The 17018-nt window shown below is 42.4% G+C and overlaps 1 protein-coding gene across 12 annotated transcripts in view; it reads left to right on the top strand.

Annotated features, from left to right (window-relative positions):
• The window catches only part of DTNB (dystrobrevin beta), a 361761-nt gene that overhangs the window by 42348 nt on the left and 302395 nt on the right, over positions 1-17018 (top strand). For 11 of the 12 annotated variants that reach the window (XR_003999428.1, XR_003999427.1, XM_030555069.1 and 8 more), the window contains one exon: positions 9411-9624. Coding sequence is in view for 10 of the 12 variants with exons in the window: in XM_030555069.1 (XP_030410929.1) it covers positions 9411-9624 (214 nt within the window). In the remaining 2 variants the exon portion in view is untranslated. Of the gene's footprint in view, positions 1-6695; positions 6715-9410; positions 9625-17018 lie in introns of those variants that run through there. The other variant, XM_030555073.1, reaches the window with a different exon arrangement.

The raw sequence follows: 17018 nt of genomic DNA, 5'->3' as shown, positions 1-17018 counted from the left end.
CTCTTAGTCCTGTAAGTATATTTCACCAAATTTCTGGCATAGCTGAAACACCAGCTAGGTCTTGAGGTTCAGTGGCAGTGTTGCAAATCTGCTTGGTCCACCTTCAGAGCTACCCAAACCCATCCATTCAGCAATAGCTAGAGGGTTGACCATTAGCAGAAAAGTCTTTTGCATAGATTGCCAGATCTTCTCCACAGGACTGCAAAGCCATCTCTTTTCTATTCTGGTACCTTGAAAACTGTTACGTTCTCCAAATGGTCGCCTTTAAAGAATAATTTGCATACTGATAACATAGCCCCTGAAAGGAAATGTCCCTCCCCCTGCTTTGAGACACTATGAAAATTTTAATTTTTTTAAAATATTGGTACATTTTTCTTACCATTCATAGCCTCTGCTCCTTCTTCCTGGTATGCAAAAGTTGTCTGAGAAACAAGGATAGTATAATAGTTGCATTCATGGAATGACGAAAAGTATCATAAGTTGTGGCCTTCTACAGCAACATTTTTTATGGATGATAGGAATTTCTCAGCTTCTTCCAAAGGAAAAAAAAATGCTACCCTTGTCTTTGAATTGGCAGGACCTTCGTCTCCTGAGAGGGAATCCATTCTGTCAGGAGAGCAGGCATGGCACCTCAGAGACAGCAGGGGCAGATGGAGAAGGACCTTCAAAGAGCTATTTGGAGAGATGGACAGGAGGAAGAAGGAGCAGTCTGAGTTCTTCGGGGCATGAGAGGATTGTTCTCCCCAGTAGGAAGACACACTGATGAACTGGTTCATGAGCAGGAGGCAAGCCATAGGGAACGGGAGCATTCCCTATTGGAGAGGCTCGTAGAACTGGTGGTCGACTGAGTTCGGGGTCTGCTGCTGCTATTGCCTCTGCACAGCCGCTGCCACCTACTTCTCCAGCCGTCGCCCAGGGTACAGCTGAGCTAGACAACCTAACCCCCAAGTGACCAGATGGGGACAATGGAGCCTGCAAGATTCCTGGGAAAAATACCCTCCACTGTTATCCAAAACCCTTTTGCTGGGGGACACCCCGAGCATCCAAGAGGGGAAAGATGAGCTTGCAGGAGTCCCTGAATCCCACCAAGTGTTATCGTTTCCTTGACTTGTGTCCTAAGTATAATGAACATAAGATATTTTTAGGTTCTTGATTGGGACCCACAATTCACAGCACATGAATTGCAATGGTGTAACTATCTGGTGCTATTATACTACAAACACTTTTCTGTCTGCATCCCCCTCTTCCTCTGTTCAAAAATATCTGAAGGCCCAAAGATATATGCACATGATGGGGAAGTGCAGTTAGTGCTCTGTACATAGAGAAATTATTAGTTCTTGGTGCAGCAGAACACACAACTTAAGTGTTCTGGGGCTGGAGGTTTGGTGCAAGTTCCTAAGACGGCTCTAGAAAGGTCTGTTTTATCATTCAGAAGTTCCTTTTTCTAAAGCCACTGCAGGTCATCTCAGGTTTCCAAAATGATATGATCCTCCAACACTTATTTGTTCTCTTGCACCAGAAGTAATGGTCCACTCCAGGATATACTGTGACAATACTGGCATTCACCATATCTATACCATATGAGCTAAATTACTTGTCATTTAGCAGCAAGGTCAGCAGTCTCTGATATGTCAAATTTCTGCCCAAATTCCACTTATCATCTTGCTAAACACCTACTCCACCGCATAACTGTTTATCCTGCAATAAGGAGCAGGAGCAGACCCACATCATCATACCATTGCTCTGTCTTCTATCCACTTTGGCAGGGAATAACAGTGAGGGGAGATGTAATGAGGCTCTGCAATTGATAGATTTGTGAAAGTGGAGGACAGTACCTGGAACGCAGAGCAAAGCGGTTTCTAGAGTGTCTCCCTGTCTGCACTGTGCCCTGGGAAACTGCCCCTGTAATGGTAACACTAATGTTGTGCAGCAGTGGCAGTGTGGATGTGGGTAAACGCATGTACCTAGCATTATATTTGTGTCCAGTACAGCATATGTAGACACTTAGCATAAGTATGGCAAACATGCCTGAGTATGTATGTGTCCAGTGACTGAATATGCATGCCAATGTAGACATAACTGAAAACACTTAAGAGGAAAATGCTTTGAGGATTTATTTTCTATTTCTCCTTCAAGAGCTTAGAAAATTCCAGATTTATATTAATCATTCTAGAAGTCATATGACAAAAAAAGAAGACGTGACACTGTTTCCTAAGGGAAAAACAGTCAAAGAACAACCTAATACTGAAAACAGATTTTACCTCTCTTGGAAATTATTTTCCTATTAGTTTTAATAACATTTATCACAATTTAGTTTCCATACATGCACTCCTTTATTAGTTCAAAGGCCACTTGGTGTTGATTACACCCAATGTACAAACATTAAGTCCACATACATCCCTGTATTTCAAAATGGTGGCTGCACCCAACATTCAGCTTTTGTTTCATGCGAAAGCCCTGATCACAGACTGTTCAGTAGCCCAGGCCACAAAGGGCATGTACCAACTACCTGTTTTCCTTTCCCCTCCCTACATCTATCCTGCTCAGAATGGCAGCATGGCGCAGCCACAACCTCTACTCCACCTGTCCTCTACTGTGTTCCAACAGCATATTCAAATAAAGAAAAATTCAGATATGTGAAATTCAGTAGTTTGAGACGAAGTTACAGGGAAAAAAATGGGTAGTATTCTCAGTTTGCATAAGGTAGACATATGAGTATTGCATGCCCGTAAAGGTTCTAAGACTACAGCTTCCTGCTGATATTGAGAGAGATATATATGCCCTGTAACACAGATCTGTACAGGAAAATAAGTTTACCTTAGGAATGGTCTATCCGTACAACCCTGAATGGCTTTTTACAGGGTTTGAGAAAGATAAACAGTTAAGGCTTCAAACAATCAGTACAAAACCTGGTGTATTTTTCTCTGCGTGTTGGCTACTGCTTATCACCCTATTAATCTCTACGTGTGTACACATTGATTATTTAATAATTTGTTCTAGTATCTTTCCAGGTATTGAAGTTAGGCTGACTGGTCTATAATTCCCTGGATCCTCTTTGTTCCCCTTTTTAAAGTTAGGTGCTATGTTTTCCCTTCTGCAAAAGCAGCAAAGAATCCTGTGGCACCTTATAGACTAACAGGTCTGTTAGTCTATAAGGTGCCACAGGATTCTTTGCTGCTTTTACAGATCCAGACTAACACGGCTACCCTCTGATACTTCCCTTCTGCAGTCCTCTGGGACCTTACTCATCCTTCATGAGTTCTCAAAGATAATTGCTAATGGTTCTGACTTGCTTCAGCAGCTCTTTAAGTATCTTTAGGGTGAATTTCATCAGGCTCTGCTGACTTGAATACATCTAACTTCTGTAAATATTCTTTGACCTGTCTTTTCCCCATATCTACAGGGGAGGTAAAGCAGAATCTAAGACTGAGAAATTGCTTGTTGTTTATTTTCTCTGGAGATTATGGGGGATAGTTGCACAGTCTTTGTCCCTGCTATGGCTCGCTGTTCCCTTCCAGTTGTGTAGCATTACACTTCACAGTGTAGTTTGCTGGTCTGCCCTTTTCCTTTTTGAATAAGGCCATTCTCCACCTCCTAGTCACCCACCTCAGTGTAACATCACTGAGAGTCAGAACAGCCTAAAGGGGAGGTATAGGGGATGCCCTATGATACTACATAAGCACCCCCAAGGCACAGCCTAAACAGTGAAGCAAACCAAGAACATAATTCCCAACCCCCCCATCCTCCAAGCCACAACTGTAAACCCAGATAGCATATATTGCACATCCAAAAATCCCAATCTAGCCCTCTTCATGCACATACCACTTATAATCTCTGAGCCCCCTCCCCCTCAAGAATGGGAAGAATCTCAGGAAAGGGAAATCCAAAATAGCTTTTAAAAAATATTTATAATAGCCTTGGGAATGTGAATATAACTGCTTGTTGTTTTTTCCCCCTACTCCCCCAGCTGTGGCACCTGCAGTGGCCAGACCTGCAAGGATGGGACCTTTATGAACGACTGAGTGGCTGGCTAACTTAAAGGGAAGAAACAGAAAACTGTGGAGGAAATGTTTCCAGACCTCACTGCAGAATCCCCAAATTGAAAACAGCAGCAATCTGGAGGTCTGAGAGGAAAAGACAGGGAGATATCAGAGAAAGTTTTGCAGTGGCCAGAGACTGCATTGCCATGGCAAAAGACACAATAGAGAAGGATATGCTTGCAGCAGCAACTCTTGGAGGCAGTCTAGAATCAGTTCCCTACAGCCCCTAAACAGCCATTCTCCCAGACACCATTCCCCACTCCAGCTGAAACTTGAGGCAGTGAGAACAGTTTTACTTGGGAACCCAGTTCTTTTTGACGTGTAATGACCCTGATACTTAGAGCCCTGACATGCGACCCCGAAAAAGCAGAAGAAGAGGCAGAGGCAAGACGTATGCTTGCCTGTAAATTGGAGCATACCCAGTCTTGTGTTTTCCCCTCCATTGCACAGTTTCTCTTTAAAGAAGTATTTCATTGTTTTAATTAAAGGTTCATTTCTGCTTGCTACGCAATACATTATTTAATAATAAAAAACTATTAAAAATTCATTCAAAATGATTTGGTAATGCATGGTACACAGAAAAACTGTTACTTTTCCATAAGGCATAGGTTTTTATAAAAATATGAAGAGACAGATGCAAGATGAAATAAGAAATGCCACCCAGTTACTACTTATTTGGTGTATGCAATCCAGTTAAGCCACGCCACACCACAGTGTTCTTATTAGCTATACAGACGCTCCCTGACTTACACAAGCGTTCTGTTCTGGAACGCCTTGCATAACTCGAATTTTGCGTAAGTCGGAAATATATACTGGAGCATTATGCAAAAACAAAACAAAAAACCCCTCCTATTTCTAGCTTACGGAACTTTTTCTGAAAGTGCGGATTTGCGTAAGTCAGAGTTGCGTAACCCAGGGGGCATCTGTATTCAAGGCCACGCATAGAAGGTGCTGCAATGTTCATAATTCATTCCCCACTGTCACCTGGATAACAGCTGCACTTACAGCTGCACATTTTCAAGCCTGAGACTAAAAGTCAAAGCAGTAAGCATCCCTGACAGTACTGCAGGGCTAGTGCAGCACAGATCTCAAAAAAGTTTGCCTTCACCATGCTGAAATTCTTTTGCCACTGCTGATCCTCCCAGTTTTGTGGAATGATCCTTTCCCACTAATCAGTGCTGTTTTCTTGAGCTCAGAGACGGCAATGCACAATGTGAAGCTGCTCCAGGAACAGTTATATAAATATCCCCAATTATTATTTATTATTATTATTATTATCTCCTTGAACTGGAAGGGACCTTGAAAGGTCATCGAGTCCAGCCCCCTGCTTTCACTAGCAGGACCAAGTAATAGCAGTTCCTGTAGTAGCACTTGCTTGGTGTCTTCCTCCTCCTCCTTCCTCTGCTACTGGAGATGCTGCTGCTGCAGTCACATTATCTGCTTGGTGGTACAGTGTGCAAAGTCCAAAACTGAAGCCACCTTACTTCAAGAACTCAAGAAGCCCAAATAGCTTCTATGCAGTCGTGGCTCCTAGCACAAAGGCACAGATCATTGTTAGGTCCACGCTGGCCAACAGGAATTCAAAAATGGTGCTAGGCCACCCAGAAAGAGGAAGCCTGGGACAGAGAGACTGGAATCATGGAACTTTTTATTTTGACCCTAAGTCCCAGAATTCCACTGGCTTCCCCTGCACATCCCATAAAGTACAGCAAAAAACCTCTAATGCACACAGCACAACAGCAAAGCAAAGGACCATGGGATACCCTCCCAGAATGCCAAATATTTAGGACACACCAAGCCCCTGACATCTGAATACAATAATGCAAATTAAAGGAAGGCACAGAAGTCCCGTGTGCATACTACTAGTATGGTTTACCAATATGTGTCAACTCAATTTGAACTAAATCCCACATGTACACAAAGCTTTAGTTACTGTTCCCGGACTATATTGTGTGTGTGTGTGCCCAAAAAATGAAAATTGATTGTGCTCACGTGCAGCCATAAACTTCCAGTTCAGTGATCAATTTATTTTTGTCTATCAGAATAGCCAATATAGAAATACCCTGAGTTGGTTGGGATGCTTTTTTGTGCTACTTGTGCTACAGGGATAATTATATTAGCTGACAGCAGCAGAAGGCTGTTATTCCAGAGGGAGATGGGCTGCTGGGTCCTATGAGTGGTCAAGGGAAGTGCAAACTGGTAGGTACTCTCCTGCCTTACATGGCACCCCCAAACGTGGGGAGATGAGGCTATGTGCAGGTCCAGGGGTAAGAGTGGGGGAACCTGGTTTATTATAGGAGTTCCTGATACACTGCATATGTTGTTACTGCTGCTGTTTTGTCAGCAACACAAGCCCAACTCTTTAGAATGTTCAGATTTCATTGATACTAGTTATGCTTCCAAAGGTGCAAATGGAAATATTGAACTGAGGAACAGCCTTGTACATACATGGGTGGAAGACTGCGTGTGGATCTCACTTCATTCAGAAGCTGATCTGGTACTTATTTGTTTAGAACCAAAAATGTGCTCAGCAGTGCAGAAGAAAAACTGAAGATAAGCCTTTTCCCAAAGGGATTACTGTCCACAGAGCAAATGGAAAAGATAAAGTGCCATTGGAGGGTAGTGGCTTGATGTGTTAGGCTTTCAGTTCCACCAAAGCTTCCATTTACTTAAGGTACTTGTCTGGCCATCCTATACGCACCTTACAGCCTTTAATGTATTTTTCCATGAGACACCCCTGAGAAATAGGAAGTATGGTTATTCCTGTTTTTCAGATGGGCACCTGGGGCATGGAGAGACTAAGTGACTTGCCTAAGGTCACACAGGAACTCTGTGGCAGAGTAAAGAATTGAACCAAGATCTTCTAAGTCCCTAGTTAGTGTCCTAACCACTGGACCCCCTCTTCCTCTTTGAAGGTGGTAAGGTGATAGGAAATAGCCAGCATGGATTTGTAAAGAACAAATCATGTCAAACTAATCTGATAGCATTCTTTGATAGGATAACGAGCCTTGTGGATAAGGGAGAAGCGGTGGATGTGATATACCTAGACTTTAGTAAGGCATTTGATACAGTCTCGCATGATATTCTTATAGATAAGCTAGGAAAGTACAATTTAGATGGGGCTACTATAAGGTGGGTGCATAACTGGCTGGATAACCGTACTCAGAGAGTAGTTCTTAATGGCTCCCAAGCCTGCTGGAAAGGTATACAAGTGGGGTTCAGCAGGGGTCTGTTTTGGGACCGGCTCCGTTCAATATCTTCATCAACGATTTTGATGTTGGCATAGAAAGTACGCTTATTAAGTTTGCGGACGATACCAAACTGGGAGGGATTGCAACTGCTTTGGAGGACAGGGTCAAAATTCAAAATGATCTGGACAAATTGGAGAAATGGTCTGAGATAAACAGGATGAAGTTCAATAAAGATAAATGCAAAGTGCTCCACTTAGCCCTCGTCCAGACTAACCCGCGGCGTCGGCGGGTTAAAATCGATTGCTCGGGGATCGATATATCGCGTCTAGTCTGGACGCGATGTATCGATCCCCGAGCGCGCTTACATCGATTCCGGAACTCCATCAACCCGAACGGAGTTCCGGAATCGACACGGAGACCCGCAGACATCGATGCAGCGCCGTCCAGACGGGTGAGTACCTCGATTTTAGAAATTCGACTTCAGCTACGTTATTCCCGTAGCTGAAGTTGCGTTTCTAAAATCGATTTTAATATCTAGTCTGGACGTGGCCTTAGGAAGGAACAATCAGTTTCACACATACAGAATGGGAAGAGACTGTCTAGGAAGGAGTATGGCAGAAAGAGCTCTAGGGGTCATAGTGGACCACAAGCTTAATATGAGTCAACAGTGTGATACTGTTGCAAAAAAAGCAAACGTGATTCTGGGATGCATTAACAGGTGTGTTATAAACAAGACACGAGAAGTCCTTCTTCCACTTTACTCTGCGCTGGTTAGGCCTCAACTGGAGTATTGTATCCAGTTCTGGGCACCGCATTTCAAGAAAGATGTGGAGAAATTGGAGAGGGTCCAGAGAAGAGCAACGAGAATGATTAAAGGTCTTGAGAACATGACCTCTGAAGGAAGGCTGAAGGAATTGGGTTTGTTTAGTTTGGAAAAGAGAAGACTGAGAGGGGACATTATAGCAGTTTTCAGGTATCTAAAAGGGTGTCATCAGGAGGAGGGAGAGAACTTGTTCATCTTAGCCTCCAATGATAGAACAAGAAGCAATGGGCTTAAACTGCAGCAAGGGAGATTTAGGTTGGACATTAGGAAAAAGTTCCTAACTGTCAGGGTAGTTAAACACTGGAATAGTTTGCCTAGGGAAGTTGTGGAATCTCCATCTCTGGAGATATTTAAGAGTAGGTTAGCTAAATGTCTATTAGGGATGGTCTAGACAGTATTTGGTCCTGCCATGAGGGCAGGGGACTGGACTCGATGACCTCTCGAGGTCCCTTCCAGTCCTAGAGTCTATGAGTCTATGAGCATAACAGTACAAATATGACACTAACAATAATGGATTAGGCACCACTGCTGAAGGTACCTGTCATAATGACACGATCAAGGAAGTAGAATGGTTGAAGTAATGTTTATAAAGGGAACCCTGCCTTGCTCTGTACTTTATTAGAAGGCTACTATGGAAAGAGACAGACAAGACACTGCAAAGCCATATCATTCAATGATCAAAATGTGTATTCAATGAGTAGGGTGCAAGCGCCAATGAAGCAATGGTCCATAAGAACCTTTGCCTCTTGGAGTGCCACATATTTTGCAGCATAGAATACTCTGTTGGTGTCTGTGAAATATCTGCATATAATGGAGTTTCTTTGTTTTTCCTAAAAACTCTAAGAAAAGCATTCAGGTTTGGAAATGTCAAAGCGAAGGTTGCCTGCATGATCTAAAATATGTCCCAATAATTAGACTTTGCTATAAAGCATGCACATAATGAAGAACAGTTATGGTTTAGAATGGGAAAAAATTAAAACACTTCCTGACTTTTAAATGCTTCACTTTGCAGTCTTAATTTTTTCTTTCAGGAATATATACTGTAGTTTAAGAGCTCTTAAAGGCCTAATAGAACATGGTTAGACTAAATGTTCACTATAGCCCGATTTTGACAATTGAAAGGTTTTCTTGTGAGATTTTTGTGACTAAACGTGTTGTGAGGAATATGATTTATTCTCCATGTTGGTGATTTTAATAGGATGCCCTCTTCCCTCCTTTCTGAACTTTTAGAGTATGTTTAGAGGATGGATTCTGCTTTTTTAAAATACCAAAGATTAACATGTTATCCAAAAGTGGTGTGTAGAGAGTAAAACTGAACGTTACAAAAAATAAGTTAATTTCTTTCTTTACTTTTAGTTCATCTTGTTGATATCTGGAATATGATTGAAGCCTTCCGAGACAATGGCCTTAATACATTGGATCTCAACACAGAGATCAGTGTTTCTCGACTGGAAACGATAATTTCATCCATCTACTACCAGCTAAATAAACGCCTTCCTTCTACTCACCAGATCAGTGTGGAGCAATCCATCAGCCTTCTCCTCAACTTCATGATAGCTGCATATGACAGGTTAGTAACTCTTCCAGCTGAATTCCTTTTTTTAAACTAGTTCATTTATTTGGGCACACCGTGCTTAAGGGCTGCACCTAAATTTTATAAAGTGGAGCAGATTGCACATCTTTAATATAGTGGTGTCTACAGAGATTTACACATCCGGCAAGCAGTGATCCATCTTTTAAAATCTTGTTCTTGTGCAAGATGAATCACTGCCGGCTGGGACCTGTTTGTCTCTACAGGCCACTTATTGGGATTAAAGCTAAAGGGCAGCCACACTGTGCATGAGGGCTCTTAGGCCGGCCATGTTTGGTTCCTGGGACATATTGTGGCCAATCCTTTTTGTGAATGCTAATTAAAATAGAAAATAACATTAACCTAATGGTAGTATGAGTTTGCTTTGAAATTGCATGATAGACTCTCAAATTTATGTACATGCAGTCTCTTGATTAACTCTGGTGCATAAGACCATGTTAATATAACATATATTTTGATACTAAGTCTTGACCCCACCTAGAGTTTGCCAAGGAATGGGCTAACGCCTAATCTTCTGGCTGAAAGAAAGACCACAGTTGTCTGTTCAGAGTGCAGCATTTTCTTTTGGTTTGGTTTGGACCCTTAAACATATATTCTAGTCCCCTCCTGGCAGTCTTCTTGCAACAGGGGTTGAACATGTTCATTAGACTTATCCCTCTCTTTAGGCAGAAGTTTTTGTCTCTGTGGAATCTGTGAATGACAACTGTAGAGTTCCAACTGTTAATTAGGAGCTCCATATTTTTTGGAACGTCATCTATAGTATTTCATATTGTTCGCCCCCTTAGCTATTCCTTCCTTTCCCAACCTTCCTTTTTTGCTGTTGTCCTCTCCTATAACATTGCCCATCCCATCCATCATGACCAAGGAGCAGAGTTGGAAAACAATGTATTCAGAAAGTTACAGCACTAATATAAAACTGAAACATCTCATGCAACCCCACCCCACCCCACAGTGCAATGGACAAGTAGAAAGGCTGAACTGACCTCTGCTGGCTATGTTGAAAACCTTGCCACAAAGACACAAGTCGAATAGTCAGAACTCCTTTAAGAAGGCAATCTATGCCTATAACTGTACATGAAATGAGGCTGCACCCTTGTATTTTTTATGTGGAGGATGACCATATTTGCCAATTGATCTCACATTTGATCTATCTATAAACTCTGACCTGGGGACTACATTGAGAATTGGAGACAACATTTCAGAAACTTATAAAAAGGCATCAAAATGTTCTAAAAAAAAATCTGCTGCTCATGTTAAGAATCAGTATGACCAGAAAGTACACCATGCTGCCCTCTTGCCAGGTGACAGAATACTTGTCCTGAATCTTTCAGAGAGATGGGGACCAGGCAAATTAAGATCCTGTTGCAAAAATAATATTCAGGTAGTATTTCAAAAGAAAGAGGATAGTCCAGTCTATGAAGTAAAAGCAGAAGATGGAGAAGAACCTGGTAGAGTTCTTCTCCACAATCTTTTTGTTCCCTGTGACTTCTTACCATTGGAGATTACACTACCCTCCAAAGCACACAATAGACAACACAGAGAACTAGGCAAACTAGTGCAATAAGAGATCAAAATGGGGACTGGAACTTGAACTCCAGTGATTCTGATACTGAGAGTGAAGATGAACGACATTACGTAATGGTACCAGATATTGCCCATGGCCCGGAGACTCTGAATCCAGAAGCAGAAACATTTAATCTGTGATTGGGAAACAAGGATGATGATAATCCTGTAAATTTGAAAACTGCTGATCAAACTGATGTCACATTTGCACCAAGCACTGAAATACATGAATGCCAGATTATGCCAAGAAACCTGAAACCAGCAGTACACAAGAGGGCAGATCATCAGAACAATCCACTGACATTCAAGATCGTCTGACTAGAGAGATAAGAGGCCCTCAGACTCTGACATATGAACATTTGGGACACCTACTTATCAATACCTAAATCCAACTATTGGACTGGTGAATACACCATGGGTTGTCACATGTCATAGCAAGTGCCTATTCCTGTACCTTATCCTGTTTTCTATACAAGACTGATGTAATATTGATAAAAGAAGTGATATTGACCTATGGTATGGATATTGCTCTATATCGAGTGTTTTATAGTACTGGATAGTTTGTACTTATGTTAATTTAATACATTTTCTGAATAGCTTGACACATGCACTGTCACTTGGAGCTATATGGTTAAGCCACTGATAATATAAGAAATATTAGAGAGTCAATAGGGTTGAGATTTTGTCATGGGTATTTTTTAGTAAAAGTCACAGATAGGTCACAGGCAGTGAACAAAAATTCATGGAGGCCTGCAACCTGTCTCTGACTTTCATTAAAAATAACAGCGGCAGTGAAGAGGGGACTAACCGCTACCCCAGGCCCATTGCTGCTCTGGTGGTGGGGACTGATCACTGCTGCTCCAGCCCCCGGGGGGCAGCTCCAGCTCAGTCCCCAGGCATTGCTCCAGCCCCAGCCCAGGCCGCTGCTCCAGCCCCACCGCTCTGTCCAGGGCTGAAGCCGAAGAAGTCACAGAGATCTGTTGAAGTCACAGAATTGTATCCTTATTTATACGGTATGAAAATCTTTGGGGATTTAGGGTGTTCAAAACTGATTATTTAGTTGTATAGTGGAACTAAAATTTCTGCGTAAACTTTCTGCTTTGTGAAATGAACTGAAGAGCAATGCAGAAACTTTCACCATTAGTACCAGAACTTGTGACACAGGAGAGGCTCGAACTGTCAATAGGGAATAACAGTTATGAGCTTGTGGAACACATGGATTACTTCTAAGAAGTCAAATGGATGGACTCTATGATTCTCAAACTTTTGTACTGGTGACCCACTTCAAATAGAAAGCCTCTGAGTGCGACCCCCCCTTATAAATTAAAAACACTTTTTTATATAGTTAACACCATTATAAAAGCTGGATGCAAACAGGGTTTGAGGTGGAGGCTAACAGCTCACGACCCCCCTGTAATAACCTTACGACCCCCTGAAGGATCCCAACCCCCAGTTTGAGAACCCCTGGACTATATGTGTTGTGTTTTTAATGGAAGTGTTGGAATGATATTACATTTACGAGGGGGGACAATAGCATTCATACAGGAATGTCAGGGATAGACATTGTGGTCCTAGTGTGAGTCTGTAGCCAAAAGAGCTAATAAGATTGTAGGATTAATAAACAGGGGAATCTTGAGTAGGAGTAGACAGATTATTTTACCTCTATGTTTTGCACTGGTGAAATCGCTGCTAGAATGCTGCATCCAGTTCTGCTGCTCACAATTCAGGGATGTTGATAAATTGGAGAGGGTTCAGAGAGGAGCCTCAAGAATGATTAAGCGGCAAAGAGTTCTGTGGCACCTTATAGACTAACAAACGTATTGGAGCCTGAGCTTTCATGGGTGAATACCCACTTCGTCGGATGCATGGAAGAGGGCATTCACCCACAAAAACTCATGCTCCAATACGTTAGTTAGTCTATAAGGTGCCACAGGACACTTTGCCGCTTTTACAGATCCAGACTAACACGGCCACCCCTCTGAAGAATGATTAAAGGATTAGAAAACAACATGTCTTAGAGAGAGAGACTCAAGGAGCTCATTCCTTTTAGCTTAACAAAGAGAAAGTTAAGGGGTGATTTAATTAGTCTATGAGTATCTGTATGGGGAACAAATAACGGGCTGTTCCGTCTAGCATAGGCATAGCATAATCCAATGGCTGGAAGTTGAAGATAGACAAATTCAGACTTGAAATAAGGTGTAAATTCTTGACAGTGAGTGCAATTAACCATTGGTACATTTTACCAAGGGCCGTGGTGGACTCTCCATCACTGACAATTTTTAAATGAAGATTAGATATTTTTCTAAGAATTTGATCTAGAAATTATTTTGGGGAAGTTCTGTGGCCTGTGTTATACTGGATGCCAGACTAGATGATTACTGTTTTCCCTTCTGGCCTTGGAATCTGTGAGTTTATCTGTGTCTTGTCCCTTTAAGAATTGAAGTTCTGCTGAAAGGGGCACAGGGAAAAACTCTGGTTGCAGTAGCAGAATTGTGTTCTGTACGGACTGGGCGGCAATGGGGCTTGTGCAACCAGGGGTGACTTTTGATTGGTTTGTTTTATTTATTTCTGAATTTAATAAAACTCTAGTTTCAAAACTCTCTCTGGTGTGGGAGTGAAACATAAGTGGCCTTGAGCCAATCTGAACAGCCTGCTCTTGAAGTAAATCAGTAAACCCCAACATTTTCTCAGGGGACTCATTCCCTTGGTCAGTTTTTCAATTTCCAAGGTCAAAAGAATTTCTTAAAGCCCAACCATAATGGAACTAAGCATGCGAAAGATTCCTATGACAACGTATCTACCACTTCCTCATGTTCCCATTAATGAGGTCTCAAGAGCCCGTGTCAGTGTTTTGGACCCTTCTAGAAAGCTGTGTACTTATCTTATGGCAATGAATGATCATAGCTCAGGGCTATTTAAAAGAGGTGGGAGCCTCAACCACCTCACTTCCTTCTGTCTGCTTAGGACTGAGGATATAAGGAACCTCAGAACTGTGCCCATATCTCACCAAGCCAGATAACGAAGACACTTTTTCTCTTATACATAGCTTGGTATTTTAGCTTTCTTAGATAATTTCCTAGCTATAAATAGTTCAGAGCTGTTTCCTGGTGTGTGTTCTGCCTGGCAGAGGTAGACCATTCTGCCCCTGGTCAGATCTGATGTCTGCTTGGCTGCCTTGACTTCATGACCCAACAGGGATCCTCAGTTAAAGTTCCAGGCTGGGGCTTTGTGCCATACCTGGACCAGTCTCTACTGGCTCCAAAACACACTACTTCAGAGTTGCGTAAGTTGACTTTGACACCACCTGTTAAGGTGGGATCTGAGAAGGCTCTGCATCCTAATAGTGGGGAAAGAGAAAGTCTTTGGGGTTATTCTTTTTGTTGAGACATTCATGGCACCAAAGATTGCCTGTGGCTCCTATTTGCATGTCTCTGGTCAGTGTAAAAACACTCCTCAAATTGGAAGCTATCCAAGGTTCAAGATTCCAGTGCCAACACTTCATCCTCAATACCAGCCAAGACCTCTATGCCTAGTGCCAGGACAGTTGCCCCATGCTCCCAGACACCAGTTCTGATGTTATGGTGTCAAGAACAAATTACAAAAAGCTCTCTCCGAGACCATTCATATCTTGCCTGCCAGTGCTGACTCCCCTGGACCCCCAGTGCTTCCTGTGCTCATTTAAAGCATAAAGAGAAGAGAAGGCTATGAAAAATACTCCTCAGAAAGCACCACAAAAAGAAGCTTCACCAAACCCAGAACTGCATGATGTCTGTTCCAGTTGACCCCAATGGTACTGTATTTGACTTTCTCAGTACCTTCTCCTTGACACCCTACTCCAGTGCCCATTGAACTTAGGAGAATCAGAGGAGGGGCTGGTTCTTCTTCAGGTGTCCTCTGCACATTCCCACTAATGGATGTGTGACGGGTTGCCCACAGGGTGTCACCTGGAACTGGGGTACCACTAAGCCCTCTGACCCACCAGCCTGGGCTCCCTCTCACACTGTGCTGCTGTGACAACAACCAGCTCCCCAGCCTGGGACCCCAGAACAGTATCATCCTGCCTTGGTCAACTCTGGCCAGTATGTGGGTCCACCTCTCTCTCAATATGAAGACGACCAGGCACACTTGTGGTAACCAAGCTGAGATTTTCCCCAGGCACCTTAGTCAAATGCACACTGGTTTGGATTAAAACATAAAATAAGTTTATTAACTACAAAAAGATAGATTTTAAGTGATTATAAGGGATAGCAAACAGATCTAAACACATTACCTAGTAAATAAACAAAAACGCAAACTGAGCTTAGCATACTAGATAGGTAGGATATGAATTAGCAGATTTTCACCCTGAGTGATAAACAGGCTGGCAGATTCTTAAGGCACAAGTTGCCTTTGCTTTGCAGTTTGGGTTTCCCAGGTTTTCATACACTGCCTAGAATCCTTTTAGCCCAGGACCATCACTTCCTCAGTTCAGTCTTTGTTCCTCTGATGTTTCCAGATGTGTTGTTTTAGGGAGAGTGAGGTACCATCCTGATGTCATTTCCCCCTTTTATATCTTCTTCCCACTTACTGGAAAGCTCTCTTACTGTGACCTGGGTCAAACAGTTCCCACTGTGTAGTGCTATCTCTGAGAGGTTTCTATTGTACATAGTTCCTGGGGTAATCCTTGTGCTTGTGTGCATTTCCTCAAGGAGCCATTAACATTGTTTGGCCTTTTTACTCTTTACCTGAAAGGCTGCTTGTGGATGTTTTCAATCTCACATGTTTCAGTAACACCTACATAGCCAAACTTCATTACTTCACATACGTTAATAGCACATACAATCTAATGAGATATTACTGTCTAGCAGATCAAGACTTTTAGAATGACACCTCACAGGGCATACTTTGTGTAAAACTTATCCTAATTATATGACAGTGATGAATAATAGGGTGCCAGGGTGTCAGGATGCTGTGACTGTTGCATCCTGAATAGTGGAACCCTAGCTAGTAGTGCCAACTGGAGCACTCACATGCCTCCCTCAGCCCTCCCCTGAGTGACCATTCTGAGGCAAGAGTATAGAAGTGCTGTGATGCTCCAGCCACTTAAGTTCCTTCCAACTATGACCAACTTATGTGTTAGGAACCACTCTGGGACTCTTCTGGATCCATATCTTAAGTGCCTAATGTTTTGCATGCTTGAGAGGTGGCCCCTTCATGTCTGCAATGCAACCAAAGAAGGAGAGGGAGAATAGGTTTCAGGCAATTCTGTTACAAGAAGTGTTGGCAGTGAAGCATTCCCACTGTTCCATCCCATCCAGAGGGTGATAGATAAAATAAAATACGAGGCCAAGATGATCCGAATAGTGCCTTTGTGGTCCAGATAGCAGTGATATCCAGACTCAGTTCACAGGTACAGGGGAAGGTGCATATTCTTAGTCTCCTACCATTAGTACCAGACTTGTCACAATAGCAAGGGAAGGTGTATCATTCAGATCTTTCATCACTTCATTGCTTGGGCCAAAAGACTCTAGGATTGTTAGAACAGTCTTGTTCATTAGAATTACAAAATGTTCTGGCTAATTCAAGGAAAGAGTCTACACACTAATGTTGTTGTCATAACTGGAAAAGGCTTTTATTGTGGGTTAACTGATGTAATGTGGATACATATACTGCACCTAATATTAGTATATTTAAATTTTTATTAGTTGTATATTAGAATATTATACCTTAAAAGGTGAGTTGTTTCTCTGTCCTCTTAGGATCCATCTAGCCACAATTTCAGCATACCATATTTCTGAGACAGTAAATTGGTATTGGCTCATGATGTGTTT

The sequence above is a fragment of the Gopherus evgoodei genome, chromosome 3, assembly GCF_007399415.2.
Source record: "Gopherus evgoodei ecotype Sinaloan lineage chromosome 3, rGopEvg1_v1.p, whole genome shotgun sequence".
NCBI classification, from domain to species: domain Eukaryota; kingdom Metazoa; phylum Chordata; order Testudines; family Testudinidae; genus Gopherus; species Gopherus evgoodei.
Note: the sequence above shows the minus strand (reverse complement) of the source record. Positions and strands in the feature narration are given on the sequence as shown.